This window comes from Scomber japonicus, chromosome 3, assembly GCF_027409825.1.
Source record: "Scomber japonicus isolate fScoJap1 chromosome 3, fScoJap1.pri, whole genome shotgun sequence".
Classification (NCBI taxonomy): domain Eukaryota; kingdom Metazoa; phylum Chordata; class Actinopteri; order Scombriformes; family Scombridae; genus Scomber; species Scomber japonicus.
This window is the reverse complement of record NC_070580.1, coordinates 20,342,717-20,358,281: the sequence shown is the minus strand read 5'-3', so window position 1 is coordinate 20,358,281 and position 15,565 is coordinate 20,342,717. Positions and strand designations below refer to the sequence as shown.

Sequence of the window (15,565 nt, the reverse complement as noted above, 5' to 3'; positions counted from 1 at the left end):
ATTAGATTTTTTTAATTTACCTGCCATTTCATCTTGTCCATTTTCACTGTTCTGTTTAGTTGTCTAAATGTTTAGCAAAAGAAAATGGTACTTCACAGTATTTTTAACAGCAGCCCTCAAACTTTGCACAATAAAATTCTTTGACATTAATGTCTTAATTCCAACCAGTTTGACTTTTTGTCGGTTTCTTCAACCTTTGAGTTCGGACTAGAGCTATACTTTCATGGATTAATCATTTCTATTGATTGTTAAACTTAACAACAACAACAAATTATATAAGAAACATTTAACAGATATTTATTTATTTAAAAAAAAAGAATCAGTAAATTAAAAAAAAAATAAAAAAAGAATCAGTATTCATTTAATTGGGCACACTAGTTCGGACTATTTTGATATCATCATTTGGACGATCTTGACCGTTGGTCTCCACCATCCCAATCCGGTTCAGCACTCCCATCCCCTGGTGCACTCTTCCAAAAATACTGTGCTTTCCATCTAACCACTGAGTGGGACCAAGAGTGAGGAAGAACTGGCTTCCATTAGTGTCTGGTCCAGCATTGGCCATCGCCAGAATACCGGCACCTAACAGGCACACAGATAAAATTAAGGAATTATACAATTAGTTTTTTGACAATCTTCATAACAAAAAATATTAGAAACACCTCTTCGTGTACTGCAACACAAATCATGAGCACCACAAACAGAGACAATTCTATCACTAAGGATCAGAGTCCTAAATGTATACTGTGTGTATGTTGCATCTGTCTTCAGGACATGTTAGTCAGTATTTTCTCCCCTCTTTTCTTTAGAGACACATTCTAAGAGGCAGACTCAAACTTCAACATCAAGTGAGGAGCTTTTGTGTATTATTTTCAGCAACAAGGTAGCACTGCTGATGGGTGAAACAGGTTTATTATGCATATATTTCGTATTCTAATATCTTTTAAAAAAAATGATTTGTATTGAAGTATTGAGTATTTACCTGGTTACAACATAAATGAGATGCTTTGCTACTATTTCTGTAAAAATAATAGTATCTGTAACACGTACAATAACAAGTACTGGCACACATGATAAGTTAATTGAAAAGTGTGCATGAACCTTTTCTTTAATTACCAGCCTTCTTTCCTTCTCCTCCACATGTGCCACCTTGTATTCAGGTAGATTTTTCCCACCCATAATTACCTGTGAATTTCAGTTCCGGGTTCAGTTCATCTTCAAACTGTTTACCGAATATGGAGGCACCACCCCGACCTGTTAGGAAAAACAAAGATACCCTTAACTATAGATTAACTCTCTTGTGACATGTAACTGAACAAGACAAAATAAAACAATTAACATGTCACACTTTAGTTTAAGAGACTGGTATTTTGCCGCTGAATTAAAATTGAAAATATCCTGTGTATATTTCACAAAAAACGTATTCCAGCAAGATGGGCTTTTTATCTAAGAACAGGTCAGATGGAAATTATGAAAGCGTTTTAGAGTGACAGCATTACTAATTTAAGTGCATGTGATTCATAACCCCCAAGAGGTGTGAAAAGATAAAATAAGATTTTATTATCCCCTTAGGGAAATTTTTCTTGGACTCAGTGTTTCTACATCAGGCTGCACGTGTCAGCCTGACATTTTAGATGTGGTGTAAGAATCGTTATTTTTAATATGGGCAATATTTATATAAATATAAACTAAGTTTTGTTTTTTTTTAAGAGGAGATGTGGAGATACTGCCGCTACAAGAAAAAAAGAGTTATCACACACTTAAAATTATACAAAAAGCTCATAAACAAGGTATGATCCTCACTAATGGCATAGGGTCCACTGTTAGAAAGCTAAAATTACAAAAATGTTTTGATTTGCATAATAAACAGACAAAAACAAGATGCCAAACTGTAGTGCCAAATTGCACAGTTCTTTCCGGACATGTAAACAATAAATTAATTAGGAGAATATGTGGAGGAATGTGATCATTCCTGGCTTTATTGTGTATGTGATAAACACACCTGTCCCTGTAGGGTCTCCACCTTGTACCATGAAATCTTTGATTATTCTGTGAAACTTTGTGTTGTTGTAGTAGCCTCTTCTGGACAGCTCTGCAAAGTTCTTGCAGGTGTTTGGTGCATGTCTCCAGTACAGCTCCACCACAACCGTCCCCATCCTGCAAAGCACAGTCAACACATGTCTCGTTTAAGAGCTGCCTCTGTGAGCACACACCAACACTGCTTTACAAACCTACTTATTTATAACCAAAAGGTGTGGGTGGGACAGATATGCAATCCCTCAACAATGAAAAACATTTAATGAAATAAGTAATATATAATACAAGTTGAACTCAGATTTTAAGAGCTCAATGACATGTACACTTTCTGCACTTACCATTTGAAGGGAACAACACTGTCTTGTTTATATTTATAAACCCACACTAAATAAACAACTATTATATTTATCATCACCTTTAAGACTTAGAAATATAGAATAACGTGCCCATTCACAACAATGTTGGATATGAACACAGTACTGCAAGTAACTGCTATTACGCTTCAGAGGTGGAAAACCTTCAGGACTCTTTTTACATTTAACACATTTTTAATCCCAAGAACATTTTAACATTATGTTAAACATAACACGTTTGTGTTGACTTTTTAAAACATTATATGACTGTTGCTTTTACACTTTTCATTATATGACTTATTTGTTTGGTTGGTTTCCCCTGAGTAAGTAAAGGTTTATCTATTATACTAGGATTTTCTGTTTTTTTTTAAAATAAGCATCTAAATAAAACCAGCATGATGACATAGAAACAAAGCACAGTTTGCAGACTTCGTATTCACACTTAGCAACAGTCTTACAGAAAACATCTAAAGCCCTGAAAGATAAGATGGTATCTTTACAACATAACACGAAACAGACCACACGTTACTGGAAGCTAACTCAGTTAGCCTTTAGCGGTTTTAAAACACACTTACGTCGTCTCAAGAGAAACTGTGGGCGGCTGCCATGTGTCTGGAGGTATCCCTGACATTATATGTCCGACGTTTGACCGTCAGTAGTCTCTAAATTAATGTGTTTTTCAATAAAAAGCAGGTGACTTGTAGCACTTTCATTCAATTCAAGTCAGTGGGAGTTTCTTCTTCTGTGGTTGCCGCTCATTTCTTCCGTGTGTTGGACGGCTACCGCTGCAGCTGACTGTCCCCTGCTGGACGAAAATATGAGAAGGCCCTGCACATAATGAGATCTTGGGGACGTTTACCTGTAAGTACCATTTTACATTAACACAACCGTTTTTGCAGCTTCTTTTTTTCTTTTTACAATGCTTAAATATAAATTAACTAATACTAGAGATATTTATGGCAAAGTGCTTTTCAGAAAAATATGAATATTACAGCAAGAACAATTAACACATACCAGTATATCACATTCAAATCAGGTAAAAACATTATAATAATAAAATCATGTAAACCCCCTAACCCCGTTGAGCCTCGGCCTCTCTGTAATATTCTTTTCAGTTAACTTTATTTTCTGTCTTTTCTTAACAGTTTGCTGTTCCTCTGAGAAAAAGGCCAAGGGCCTGGACACCTGGAGACATTTTTAATGCATTCAGTTCAACAACTGAGGCAGTTTCAGAGAAGTGTTGAAGCTAATATGAATTGTAAATGAAACCCTAAAAACACTAATAGGCATTCTAACTTAATAATAATTTTAATATACCCTCAAGACTAAGACAGCACATAGGCTACAATAGGCCAGGAAGCCCCACGTCAACCAGAATGCCCTTTTATTTGGGTGTACAGGGCAAATTTGGGTGTCAGTGAGGAGCCATGTTGCTGTCTTGAGTCCCATGAACAGCTGCTTTTGTTCTCGATGCAATGATGTTAAAAGCATGTGACATTTATTTCTTCCAAACACTGTTGCCACTAAACACATGTCTGTCGGGGATCAGCTGAGAGTATAGGCTGATGATAAAGCTCTGCCTTGCTGCAGGGTGAGGTTTCAGACTGTCAAAGTTTGTTCATGCAATAATTTAAAATGACATGACTCACCTTTGATGAGAGATCAACTTCTAGAGTTTGTGTAGAATGCAGAAAGGTGTGAGAAAGCTATTAATTTGAGGAGCTGATTAGATAATTGAGATACTGTAGGTTGTAAATTATAGGGCTCTGATCTACAGATAAAGGGTGTCACTAACAGGATGGGTGCCAACACCTTTGAAATTTAATTTGTTGTACAAACCTGCAGGCAAAAGTACTGATAGCATGACACACAGCTCTGTCATTATCACAGATGGAACATATGTGAACTCATATATGAAGTCTGAACAGCAAGCTCACATATGTCTGGAAGTGGCAGGGCCTGAAGGGAAAAGATGTTCACATTAAAGGTATTTGCCATAGGCCATGATGATCTCAGCAAACTCAGTAACCTTAGAGACCGCTTGGGTTTTCTAAGAAATTCAGTGTCCCAAAATATTCTCATAATTAATTAAATATAATAACAGAAGTTGTTATTATCAACAGTAAAAGTTCTCAAATGACCCTGCAGCAGACCCTGGACCTTTGACCTCTAAAATAATTCATTTGGTTTTGACTTCAGACTCATTGATATTGACTTGGTACTTGACTTCGAACTTCACAGCCAAGACATGATATGTTGTGATTTGCAAAACAGTGACTTTGTTCCACCTCTGCTTAGTGCTGCTTGGTCTTGAGCTGACTCTGCTATCAACAGGCCTGCTATACTCTACTGGACCAACAGTCCTAAACCTAAAGAGATTTAAGTTATAGTCCACACAAAAGGAGAATGAGCTGCACTGGCTTCCAGTTAAGTTCCGCATCACTTTTAAACTTCTTCTCCTCACCTATAAATCTCTTCATGCCGTTGCACCCCAGTACTTAACAGACCTCCTCCATGTTTATCACCCTCTACGGGACCTGCGCTCCGCTGACTTGGGCCTCCTGTCCATCCCCTGCACCAGAAGGCAAACCATTGGGAGCAGAGCCTTCAGTGTGGCATCTCCTACACTGTGGAACTCGCTCCCTCCTAACATCGCCAAGCACCAACTCTGGGCTCTTTTAAATCACTGTTGAAAAGGCAGTTGTTCCGGCAGGCTTTTGCCAGCTAAATATGTGTTTTGTTTGTGTTTCTTGTTATTGTGAAGCGACCTTGGGTTTCATGAAAGGTGCTATACAAAATAAAGTTATTATTATTAGGTGTAAAAGTTAAAGCCTTATTAGTGTGGCTACATGATAAAACAAGACCCACACATACTGACAATAGAACTGTGTCAATCGGCTAATCAACTAATCCTTGTAAGCAGTATTATATGGGAAAACAAGACAGTAGCCTATATTATATTATGATGACATCATTAGATTATTAATAGTGAAGCATCAGCGTGTAAATGTATATGTATATATGTCTATATATAGACATAGACATATAGTATGAATTTTACTGTTATTAAACTTTATCTTTTTTGAATTACATTATATATAGTTAGCTAGTTTAGTCAAGTGGTTCCCCACCTAGGGGTCAGGCTCTTCCAAAGGGACACCAGATAAAATCTGAGAGGTCTTGAGATGATTAATGGGAGAGGAAAGAAGAAAAAACAATGTTGTAATACACAAATTTGCTTTTAGACTGTTCTCTAATCTTTGATTTTTGGTGAAATATTGGATAATTGGAAAATGTATTGAAATTAAACCATGTGAGAAATTTAGCGGGAAAAATCACTATTTGGTGGAGCTGAAATGTGACCCAGACTACACACTGCTTTTTGTAAGGTGTCAAAAGCCGAAAACTTTGGAAACCGCTGGTTTAATCTTTAACAATGTGTTGTATTTTAAAAGCTTGTTATATTATCCATTGTGTCAAATCTTCCTCTGAAAAGTAACTAAAGCTGTCAAATAAATGTAGTGGAGTAGAAAGTACAATATTTCCCTATGAAATGTATCAGAGTGGAAGTATAAAATGGCATAACATGGAAATATTTCACGTCCTCTACAGTAAATACGTATATCTACAGTGTAGCTTACAGTTTGAACAATAGGTGGCAGCAACATGTAAACAAAGGCGCCAGTAAAGTACAAGAAGAAGAATAAACTCTTCTCCCCTCCTCTTCTTCCTCTTCCTCTTCCTCTTCTTTGACACACGCTTCACGGCTCACACACACCGGTGTCTTTGCTCCATCAACGCTTCACTTCAGCGGTTTTGTCTCAACTTGTCAGCAGGTAGACTCTTTGGACTTTCTTTGTTCTTAAGGATTATTTAATTAATCTGTGCATCCTGTCAGTAATTAGCTCCCGTTAAACAACCGACCAAACCAGTTTCCAATAAAAGTGTGTGTTCATCTGTTTAATATTTGTTAAGGTTTATCATGCCAGATAAGCAGTAATCTGATTGTTTCACTAACAAGTGAAAAAAGGTCATGAATTAACTGATATTTTTCACATGGGAATTTAGTGATGTAACGCACTGGCAACTTCTGGTTTGGTAGGAAATGGTTTTATTTCCTGATGCACGTTTAAAAAAAAAAAAATTATGTAAAGTTGTGTTACTCAAATCAAGTCCATTTGATTTGTAAATAACTTTACATACACAATTGGCATTTACAGATATGTTTAACATCAGCATGAAAGCAAGTGGTCTACATGTTTAAACTTTTAAGCAAAGTTTAAAAAATTAGACTTACAACAACTGAAAATGAACAAATCAAATAGGCACACAAATATATCAGTTCATGGCCACTTTTAGGGACATTACATAGACGTGCATCCTTTCCCTAAAGACTTACCATAACGATAACCATCATCACCACTACTTGCCTAAACCCAACTGTAAACCACTGACCCAATAATCAGTTTTCTCTCAATTGGGGACATGGCTTTTGTCCCCAGTTGGATAAGCCATCCCTAATTAACTGGTCCCAAGCCTATGACAAACCACACACAGTCAGACATTCATTCATAAACTTCATAAAATGTTTTAGGTTTACTTTTAAATGTAGAAACAGTAGCGACTGATCTCAGCTCACCTGGTAGTTTGTTCCAGAGAACAGGACCAAAGTAACCAAGGGTCCCCCTGAAGGCCTGAATCTTATTCTGGGTGCAATTAAATAACAACTACCAGATAACCTGAACTCTACTTGTTTCTACTTTTATTAAGTTAGCTTTTATTTATATTTCTCAATATCACAAATCTGCCTTGGGAGGCACTTTCCAGTCTGTATAAAATATCCTCTATCCTCAGACTCTGTTTGAGAAAGGAAAACTCCCTGAAAAAAGCCTTTTAACAGAGAAGAACAATGGACAGAGGTGTGATTGATGTTGACTAAGACAACAAAATTACAGTATGAAAAACAGAATGGCAAAAGCATTATTATTATTTTTTTAAGTGTCCACTCTTAAAAAGATTGTGCTTGTATTTATACATGATTTTTAATTTGCCCACCATCATAGGAGAAAATTCCTCTTTCACTATCATTTAACCTGAACCCCAGGTGGTACAAAAGGTTTTGAGGTTTTGCCAAAAATACCTAGTTAAGAGTTTTTGTTTCTATTCAAATTCAATTGATCCCCAACAAGTAATATAACATAGCTGTGTAGCTCAGGTTGTTTTTAACCTGTTGGATTTCTTGGAGTGAGTCTTCATTGCCAGTGAGAATTGTGAGTGTCAGTTTAGGTGTGTCTGTCTTGCCTTTAATCTCGTGTTTATTCATTTTGGAAGCTGGAACAGGAATTGCTATTTCCTTAATGGGCCTTGTGTCTGGCGTGCAAACCCGGTCTGCAGGAAGAGTCATTGTATTGGGCCATTAGCTTTGCCTGTTTATCTGACAGGATTACAGCGGATGTCATGTGGTTCACAGCAGAGTGACTTTGCTGTTCCAGATATTCTGTTGTAATCAAGGTAGTGTCACAACTGTGCACTCAAATTTCAATTCATATACATTTTTACTGCAGCGACACAGGCTAGCTGTAACTGCAAGCTTAACCTTGCTTTGACAGCAATTTCTGCATCCAAACTGCCATGTGATTAATCAGATGAGAAGGCCTAATCCAATTAGGATAGTAGCATGCCTGTTAGCACTCCTAAGCTTGCAGCTAGGTCAGGATATTTTTGTGAGTAAGCCTCAAGGAGGAAAGAGCGAAAAAGAGGTATGTCAGATGCATTTCAGTAACAGGAAAATTTGACTTTTAGATGGTTTAAGCTAGTTTTTGCATTATTGTTCTGTCTCAAGTTATTACAGGCTACTGTGTGTCTTTGATTACCAAATATCAAGTCCAACCTTTCTGTCTCATCTCAAGGTCCTGCAACATGTCCATTGTTAAGATCCACGCCCGAGAGATCTTCGACTCCCGTGGAAACCCCACTGTGGAGGTTGATCTCTACACTGACAAAGGTAGGTCTAAATGTTAGACTGTTCATTGTGGGGTGCAGGTAAAATGAATACATTTGTTATATATGATTATATGTTCCCACATGCCTCAATAACAAAAATTAATTTCACTACATTCGTTAATAAGTCATAACTCTGATGTCTTCCTTCTGCTCTCTTGTACATTTTTTAGGCTTGTTCAGGGCAGCCGTACCAAGCGGTGCTTCTACTGGTATCTATGAAGCTTTGGAGCTCAGGGATAATGACAAGTCTCGCTACCTTGGGAAAGGTTTGTGCGATGCTTTTTGCTTTTCCTTTTTAATTGCAGGGTTTATGTTGTCAGTTTGAAGAATTTACTTTAAAGGAAAATTCCCCTGTTTTTCTGTGTCATCTTTACTCTCTCTTCCTGTTTACCAGATGTGAAAGGATTAGTGAGTTTCCACCGCCCGTCTCTCTTAATTAACAAGTGTTGTGTGGTTGACAGTAGACTTATTGATTACACTGTCATGAAAATTCAGTTGATGAGCAGATATGATGTGCATGCTGAATTGTCTGTGAAGCATGTGCTCATCCTAATACTGGTATTGAGCATGTGGACTGTGAAATAAAACTGTGCTGACATCTTAAACAGGAGTAATTAAAGGTGTAAAACAATAAAAATATAATAATTTATCCTAGTGCATGCTTCTCTATTTTGGTGTATGTATTTAAGAAATAAGGGTTGCATGTTTTGCTGAACATATGGCTTTACTATTTGCTGTCGTGAAAGAGTAATCACACTAATCTCTCTGTCACAGGAGTCTCACAGGCTGTAAACCACATAAATTCAACCATTGGACCTGCACTTGTTGGCCAAGTAAGAAAATAATTGGCTCTCTGTTTTCGTTTTCCTGATTTTGTATTAATACAATTCCAGAAGGTTTTCTTTCTGTTTGTAATGCTAATGTGAATCACTTCTCATCTCCTCAGGATGTGTCTGTGGTTGAGCAAGAAAAAATTGACCAGATCATGATTGACATGGATGGTACAGAGAACAAGTGTAAGTGAGAATCATAATTCACCTGCTGTAACTTCTTGCTTGTTTTGGGGCATTTGTGGCTACAGTCTGATCTTCAGCTAGTGAAGACACTGCTCGGTTGGATTAAGGTCAGGTGACAAAGTTGACCACTCAGGAATGTTTCACTGTTTGGCCCTAAAAGAATCATTAATCTTTTACAATGAGATTTGATGCACATGTTGGAATTTGTCATGTTTCAAAAGGTTTTTGTGTATTTTCAATTTATCTCCCTGCTGCCATCAGCTGTGATGTTATCAATTAATAATGTATCAAAGCTTAAAAGAAATTACATAGATGCTTCATGGGGACCCAGTGGTCCAGACAAGGTTTTTTACTTACCTTCCACCCTCCTGTCTGCCCTCTTCATAGAAAATGTGTGAATGTGTATGAAATGGTTAGTTTCCTCCTGATGAGCAGGTAGCCCCCGTCATCAGTGTATGAATGTGTGCATGAGACATGCAGTGTAAAAGCACTTTGAGTTGTCATACTGACTAGAAAAGCGCTATATAACTGCAGTCCATTTACTATTTACTTATAATCTGTTAATCATTTAATCAATTCTTGAAGCTCTACAACTAAAAAAATGTTCTTTTTCAAACAGCCCAATTTGGAGCAAATGCTATTCTGGGTGTGTCCCTGGCTGTTTGCAAGGCTGGTGCAGCAGAGAAAGGAGTTCCCCTGTATCGTCATATTGCTGACCTTGCAGGAAACCCAAAAGTCATCTTGCCTGTGCCGGTGAGCCTTTGCTTAGCAAATGTCATTCATACATTTCTTAATATCTTTCTCTTATTCCATTCACGGACCAATTTATTGTGAAGTCACAGCTATCATTTCCTTCCTCTTCTCCTCCATCAGGCCTTCAATGTGATCAATGGTGGCTCCCACGCAGGCAATAAGCTTGCCATGCAGGAGTTCATGATCCTGCCCGTCGGTGCCAGCACCTTTAAAGAAGCCATGCGCATCGGAGCTGAGGTCTACCACAATCTCAAGAACGTCATCAAGAAGAAGTACGGCCAGGATGCCACCAATGTGGGCGATGAAGGCGGCTTTGCCCCAAACATCCTTGAGAACAAGGAAGGTAAATGTATTTGATGTGTTCTCTGAGTAGTTGACCAGAATGCAGCAGCAGCCGGTGAAAACCACTACCAAAAAAAACAAAAATCCATCCATCCGTCTATCCATCCATCTATCTGCAAGTGATCAGATCAAATTTGTTTCTCCAAACATTATCAACTTTCTACATAGGTTGCTGTGGTAATGATGTAGGTGTCACTAACTACATGCAATTAAACTAACTACATGCAATTAAAAGCACCTAAGAACAGTAAAGCAGTTGACTACAGGTATCTGTTTAAACAGTTAAAACTGATGTTTTAGAAAGATGCTATTTGTTAGATACAATTAATGAGTCATATTCTGCATCTGACTATCAAAATTATGAGCACTGATCTTTCTGCAATTATGTATAAATCATATTTTTCCTATTATATGTTCTGCCTTTTTTTCATATCTTTAATACAATGTTTATCCCTGCAGCTCTGGAGTTAATCAAGGAGGCCATTTCCAAAGCAGGATACACAAATGAGGTTGTGATCGGCATGGATGTGGCAGCATCTGAATTCTACAGGGACGGAAAATACGACCTGGACTTCAAGTCTCCTGACGATCCCAGTCGTTACATCACTCCTGACGAGCTGGCTGATCTCTACAAGAGCTTTGTTAAGGATTATCCAGGTAACCTGCAGGATCATTTCTTTTTTATATATTCAGCATGAGGAGAGCAGGAAGCACAATATAGTCATCATGTGATAAGAAAAGTGATAACACAGTTTAATGAAGTGAAGGGATGTGGTCGTTCTGCAACTGAATTGCCAAAATATGAGGTACCATTCTTAGTATTAGTCAATTCATCCTCTAAGAATGACAGACAGAATGATTGTTTTCTATTATCAACACTGACTTACGACATCAAATACCTGTTTCATCCTCGGAAAGCTGCCAAGAAATGCAGTTGTATTTTTTCTGAAATCTATCTTCAAATCATCACATAAAAGACAACAAAAAACATCTCCTGCCTCAACACAAAATTTAAATGGAGCGGATCAAGGAGGGGAAAAAGAAGAAAAAAAAGATCTTCTATTATAAAGCAAATTTAAAAAATACTATTGCTCTATACAGTGAGAGAATACTGACGTTCAAATCGAGTACTATAGTACTCATGGCCATCCCTAGACAGCACTAGAAAATCTAATTGTGAATTTCTACAGGAGTTTAAATTTTAAATTACTTCTGATCACAATAATAATCTTGTAATGTGAACAAGTTAAGTCATATCTACAGTGATTTTTATTTTTTCTTGTGCAGTTGTTTTGTAGGTGTGTCAGCAGTGGCATCTTAATTTATTGCTTCATCAACTCTAATAACTCATTGAGGAAACTTGCCTGCCAAAGATTTACAGGTGCACACAAATTGATTGTACTTAATTAGTTGTTCTGATTAGTATTGGAAGATAACGGCATAGTAGCATACAGTTATCTTTCATATTGGTGTGTATTGGTATAAGTGCAAATTTGCAGAGCTTGTTTTACTTGTTTAGTTTGGGCAAACATTTCTATTAATGGCAATAAATTAAATTTCACTAAAAAAAAAAGTCTGACAGGTAACAAACATGAGTAGTCAGGCGTTCACTGTCCGTTGTAAACATCAATCTCAGTTAGAAAGTCGAGCTCTGATTCAGCTCACCACACTTCCTCTAGTTACACATACACACAATTTTCCTATTTACATGCTGTCTGATTGTTCATGTTTCTTGTCCCATTAACCTTTAATTTTTCCAGACCTCAGAAATTATTTTAGTAAATAAAATTTCGATAGATAGATAGATAGATAGATAGATAGATAGATAGTCTGATAGAAATTATGGCTAAACTACAAAAGTATATAAATACATCTTCAAACTTCTATTAAATGCTGTGATCTTTCCTTTATTAGCTGCATGTTTTGATGTTTCATGGAAGCACACCTGACTGATTATAGAAACTTCATCTTAAGTTGTTGTGATAATTTGTTGAACTATCTAAAAAGGAGTCTATGCATACGTTGTCGTTCACAGTGGTGTCCATCGAGGATCCTTTCGACCAGGACGACTGGGCGGCCTGGAGCAGCTTCACTGGAAGCACAGAAATCCAGGTGGTAGGAGATGATCTCACAGTGACCAACCCTAACCGCATCACCAAAGCGGTCGATGAGTCTGCCTGCAACTGTCTGCTGCTTAAAGTCAACCAGATTGGCTCGGTTACTGAGTCTATGAGAGCGTAAGTCAAATGACTATACATCTGTTATATGTGTTAATGTCAAATGCACATTAAAATATATACTTTACCATGAAATGACCTGGATTGTGCAGAATGAATTGATGACCTGTTATGTAAATCTCTGCCTGCAGGTGTAAAATGGCCCAGGAGAGCGGCTGGGGCGTGATGGTCAGTCATCGCTCTGGTGAAACTGAGGACACCTTCATTGCAGATCTTGTGGTCGGCCTGTGCACTGGACAGGTAAAATCAGATATTACAAACATTGATTGTGTGACTGCAACTTTTGAGAGTAAAATAAATTGCCCATTGTAAGGATTATATTAATTGACTTTATAAACTACTTTGAGAAAAGCTTTCAGTGAATAAGACACCAATGACTAAAAGCCAAAATGCAATAATTAATGTGTTTTTAGATAGGTATTATCATGCATGACTCGGATAAAGATAATAACTACGATACCTGTGGAAAAATGATCTCAATTATTTTACACAATGTTTTTCACACACTTCCAGATTAAGACTGGGGCCCCCTGTCGCTCTGAGCGTTTGGCCAAATACAACCAGATTCTGAGGTAAGTCTCATCCTGATGCAAACAAAGGAATTTTTATCAAATTTTATATATTTAAGAACAAAATGTGACCTTGCATGTCTTAATGTTAATTTTGTGAAATAAGATACTACCAATACATTCATGTTTAATTGCAACTACCATAGTATTAAAAATTAAACTTCAATGATCTTAAATGATATTGCTTCGTCTGTTTTGGTCAGTATATAAATCTGAAAGTTAGGGTTTTATATGAAACCAATAATATGTACAAGTCTGTAAGAATAACAGAGGAAGCTAACTTTTGATTTCTATTGTTTGTTTGTTTTTTCATGTAGAATTGAAGAGGAGCTGGGAGACGATGCTTGTTTCGCTGGGAAAAACTTCAGAAAGCCGTTAGAGTAAAGCATCTACCTCACAAACGGAGGAAATGCATAACACATCAAGTAATAATGACAAACACTTTAGAGCAAAAACGGTTAATGTAGAACTACTCACATACTGATGGTGTTAATGAATTTATAGAAATAAAGTTATTGGATTTGTGTTTTCAATCAAGTCTTCTAGCGTTTTCTGTTTTTAATGTGAAGTAAATAATAGACCTGATTATAGCTTGAGCAATATTTATTTAAAACACAAACAAATGATCACAAATGCTGCACTTGGTGACACAGCTTATAATAAAAAAAAGTTTCTTTTTGACCAGTTGTATTGTGATTATTTTTCCACTGTATTTCATTTTCCTCTGCACACCTGTGTATGCGTTGGTATGTTTCTTCTGGTCTTGCTGTGTTTTTTCCTGTAAAGTCAGATTCAGTGCAGTTTTGTTTGGATTTTTTTTCTCTTCTGTAAACAACAATCATAATTTGTAAGTCTCTGCTCTATAGTATGACTTAAATCATAAACCTTTTCTTGCAGATTATTTGGTTTTTAAAGGTACATTTTTCAGTTTTGTGGCACCATCTTAAAGCCAACCGTGGATTAGTCTGCAACTTCACTGTATGTGATCGCACCTAGCAGTTCAACACACTGGCGTAGTCATGGATGGTTTTTGTGGAAAAACTATATTAGGCATATAAATTAATATAAAAAGCACAGGATTTCATAAGTATTCAAATATGTGGATCTTAATCCATTGATAAAGCCATAAGAAACAACTTAAAATGCTTTGAGTGGTGACTTGCTAGAATGTGTTATAATTGAGAACATCACACACATTATAATACTTAGGCTACATGACCTGACTCGAAGGTTGTAAAAATAGAAAATGTGGTGTTATATAGGTGAATTAATAATTATACAGTCCCAGTCAAGAGTCTGTACACCACCCCACTTGATAACAGTAATAATAATCACTAATAATAAATTAGTCGACTGATATTATCACAGATATTGGCCTATTGTGTATACATATATAACATTTATAGTTGTTGAATTATATATTAATTTAAATATATATAAATTTTAATATATATGAATTGTATTACACTCTAATAACTATTTCGGTATCTGACCCCAAAAATCCAGTATCGGTGGGGCTCTTACCATAATAATAATAATGATGATAATAATAATAATAATAATGAAGGCAAATACATTTTTCTTTCAACATGTTTTCATTCATTGTGAAACTCAACGTCTTTTTTCCAAGGTAACTTGGATGATGATGATATTATTATTATTATTATTATTATTATTTATTAGCCTGTATATTATTATATTGTAATAATAATAAAAACAACAATAATAATGATAATAGGCTAATACATTATTACATTATCGTTATTATGTTATAAAATCATAGTGCCATAGTTGCGTTTCACGTAGCTGAGATTTTTTAATTTAAAGCTTGATAAGGAAGACTTAATTTTTCTTCCAATTTTCATTTGTGATGTTTCTATTTGAATATTAAAATTATATCTGTAAATAGAAAATAAACATACTTTTCTATGCTCATTGTCAGCAGGGCAGTCTGTGTCGGCGGTAGGTTAAAATAACTTGCTTACATAATCACGTTTAGTGTGATGTGTTGTTTGATTCATGGACGCCTGTTTACAGCAGCTGCAGCAGCTGATGATGAGGGTGATGATGATGAGGGTGATGATGATGATGATGATGGGCAGACCCGCCGCCTGCTGCTGCAGCTGCTGCTGATCCGCGGCACATGCTCAGTTATGTACACCCAGACAACTTTGAAGGCTTAGCTGTGGCTGCTGAGGTCATTGCACTGGGGAAAGAAAAAAAATAGACCGACTCCCTCCACTACACCGCCTCCA

General features: G+C 36.6%; 2 protein-coding genes across 2 annotated transcripts; one reads left to right on the top strand and one right to left on the bottom strand.

The window, feature by feature from the left end:
- Window positions 1-282: 282 nt before the first annotated feature.
- On the bottom strand, window positions 283-3,123 carry ppil1 (peptidylprolyl isomerase (cyclophilin)-like 1). The gene is made up of 4 exons (XM_053316083.1): window positions 2,966-3,123; window positions 2,003-2,157; window positions 1,186-1,254; window positions 283-582 (listed from the first exon to the last, which is right to left on the bottom strand). The coding sequence occupies exons 1-4, from the start codon at window positions 3,019-3,021 to the stop codon at window positions 362-364; spliced, it is 501 nt and encodes a 166-aa protein (XP_053172058.1). The 5' UTR covers window positions 3,022-3,123; the 3' UTR covers window positions 283-361.
- A 3,005-nt stretch (window positions 3,124-6,128) lies between these two features.
- eno1b (enolase 1b, (alpha)) lies at window positions 6,129-13,991 on the top strand. Its single transcript, XM_053315053.1, has 12 exons — window positions 6,129-6,226; window positions 8,300-8,394; window positions 8,564-8,659; window positions 9,168-9,226; window positions 9,340-9,409; window positions 10,029-10,162; window positions 10,283-10,505; window positions 10,964-11,161; window positions 12,540-12,741; window positions 12,873-12,981; window positions 13,255-13,313; window positions 13,628-13,991. The coding sequence occupies exons 2-12, from the start codon at window positions 8,310-8,312 to the stop codon at window positions 13,692-13,694; spliced, it is 1,302 nt and encodes a 433-aa protein (XP_053171028.1). The 5' UTR covers window positions 6,129-6,226; window positions 8,300-8,309; the 3' UTR covers window positions 13,695-13,991.
- The last annotated feature ends 1,574 nt before the right edge of the window (window positions 13,992-15,565 follow it).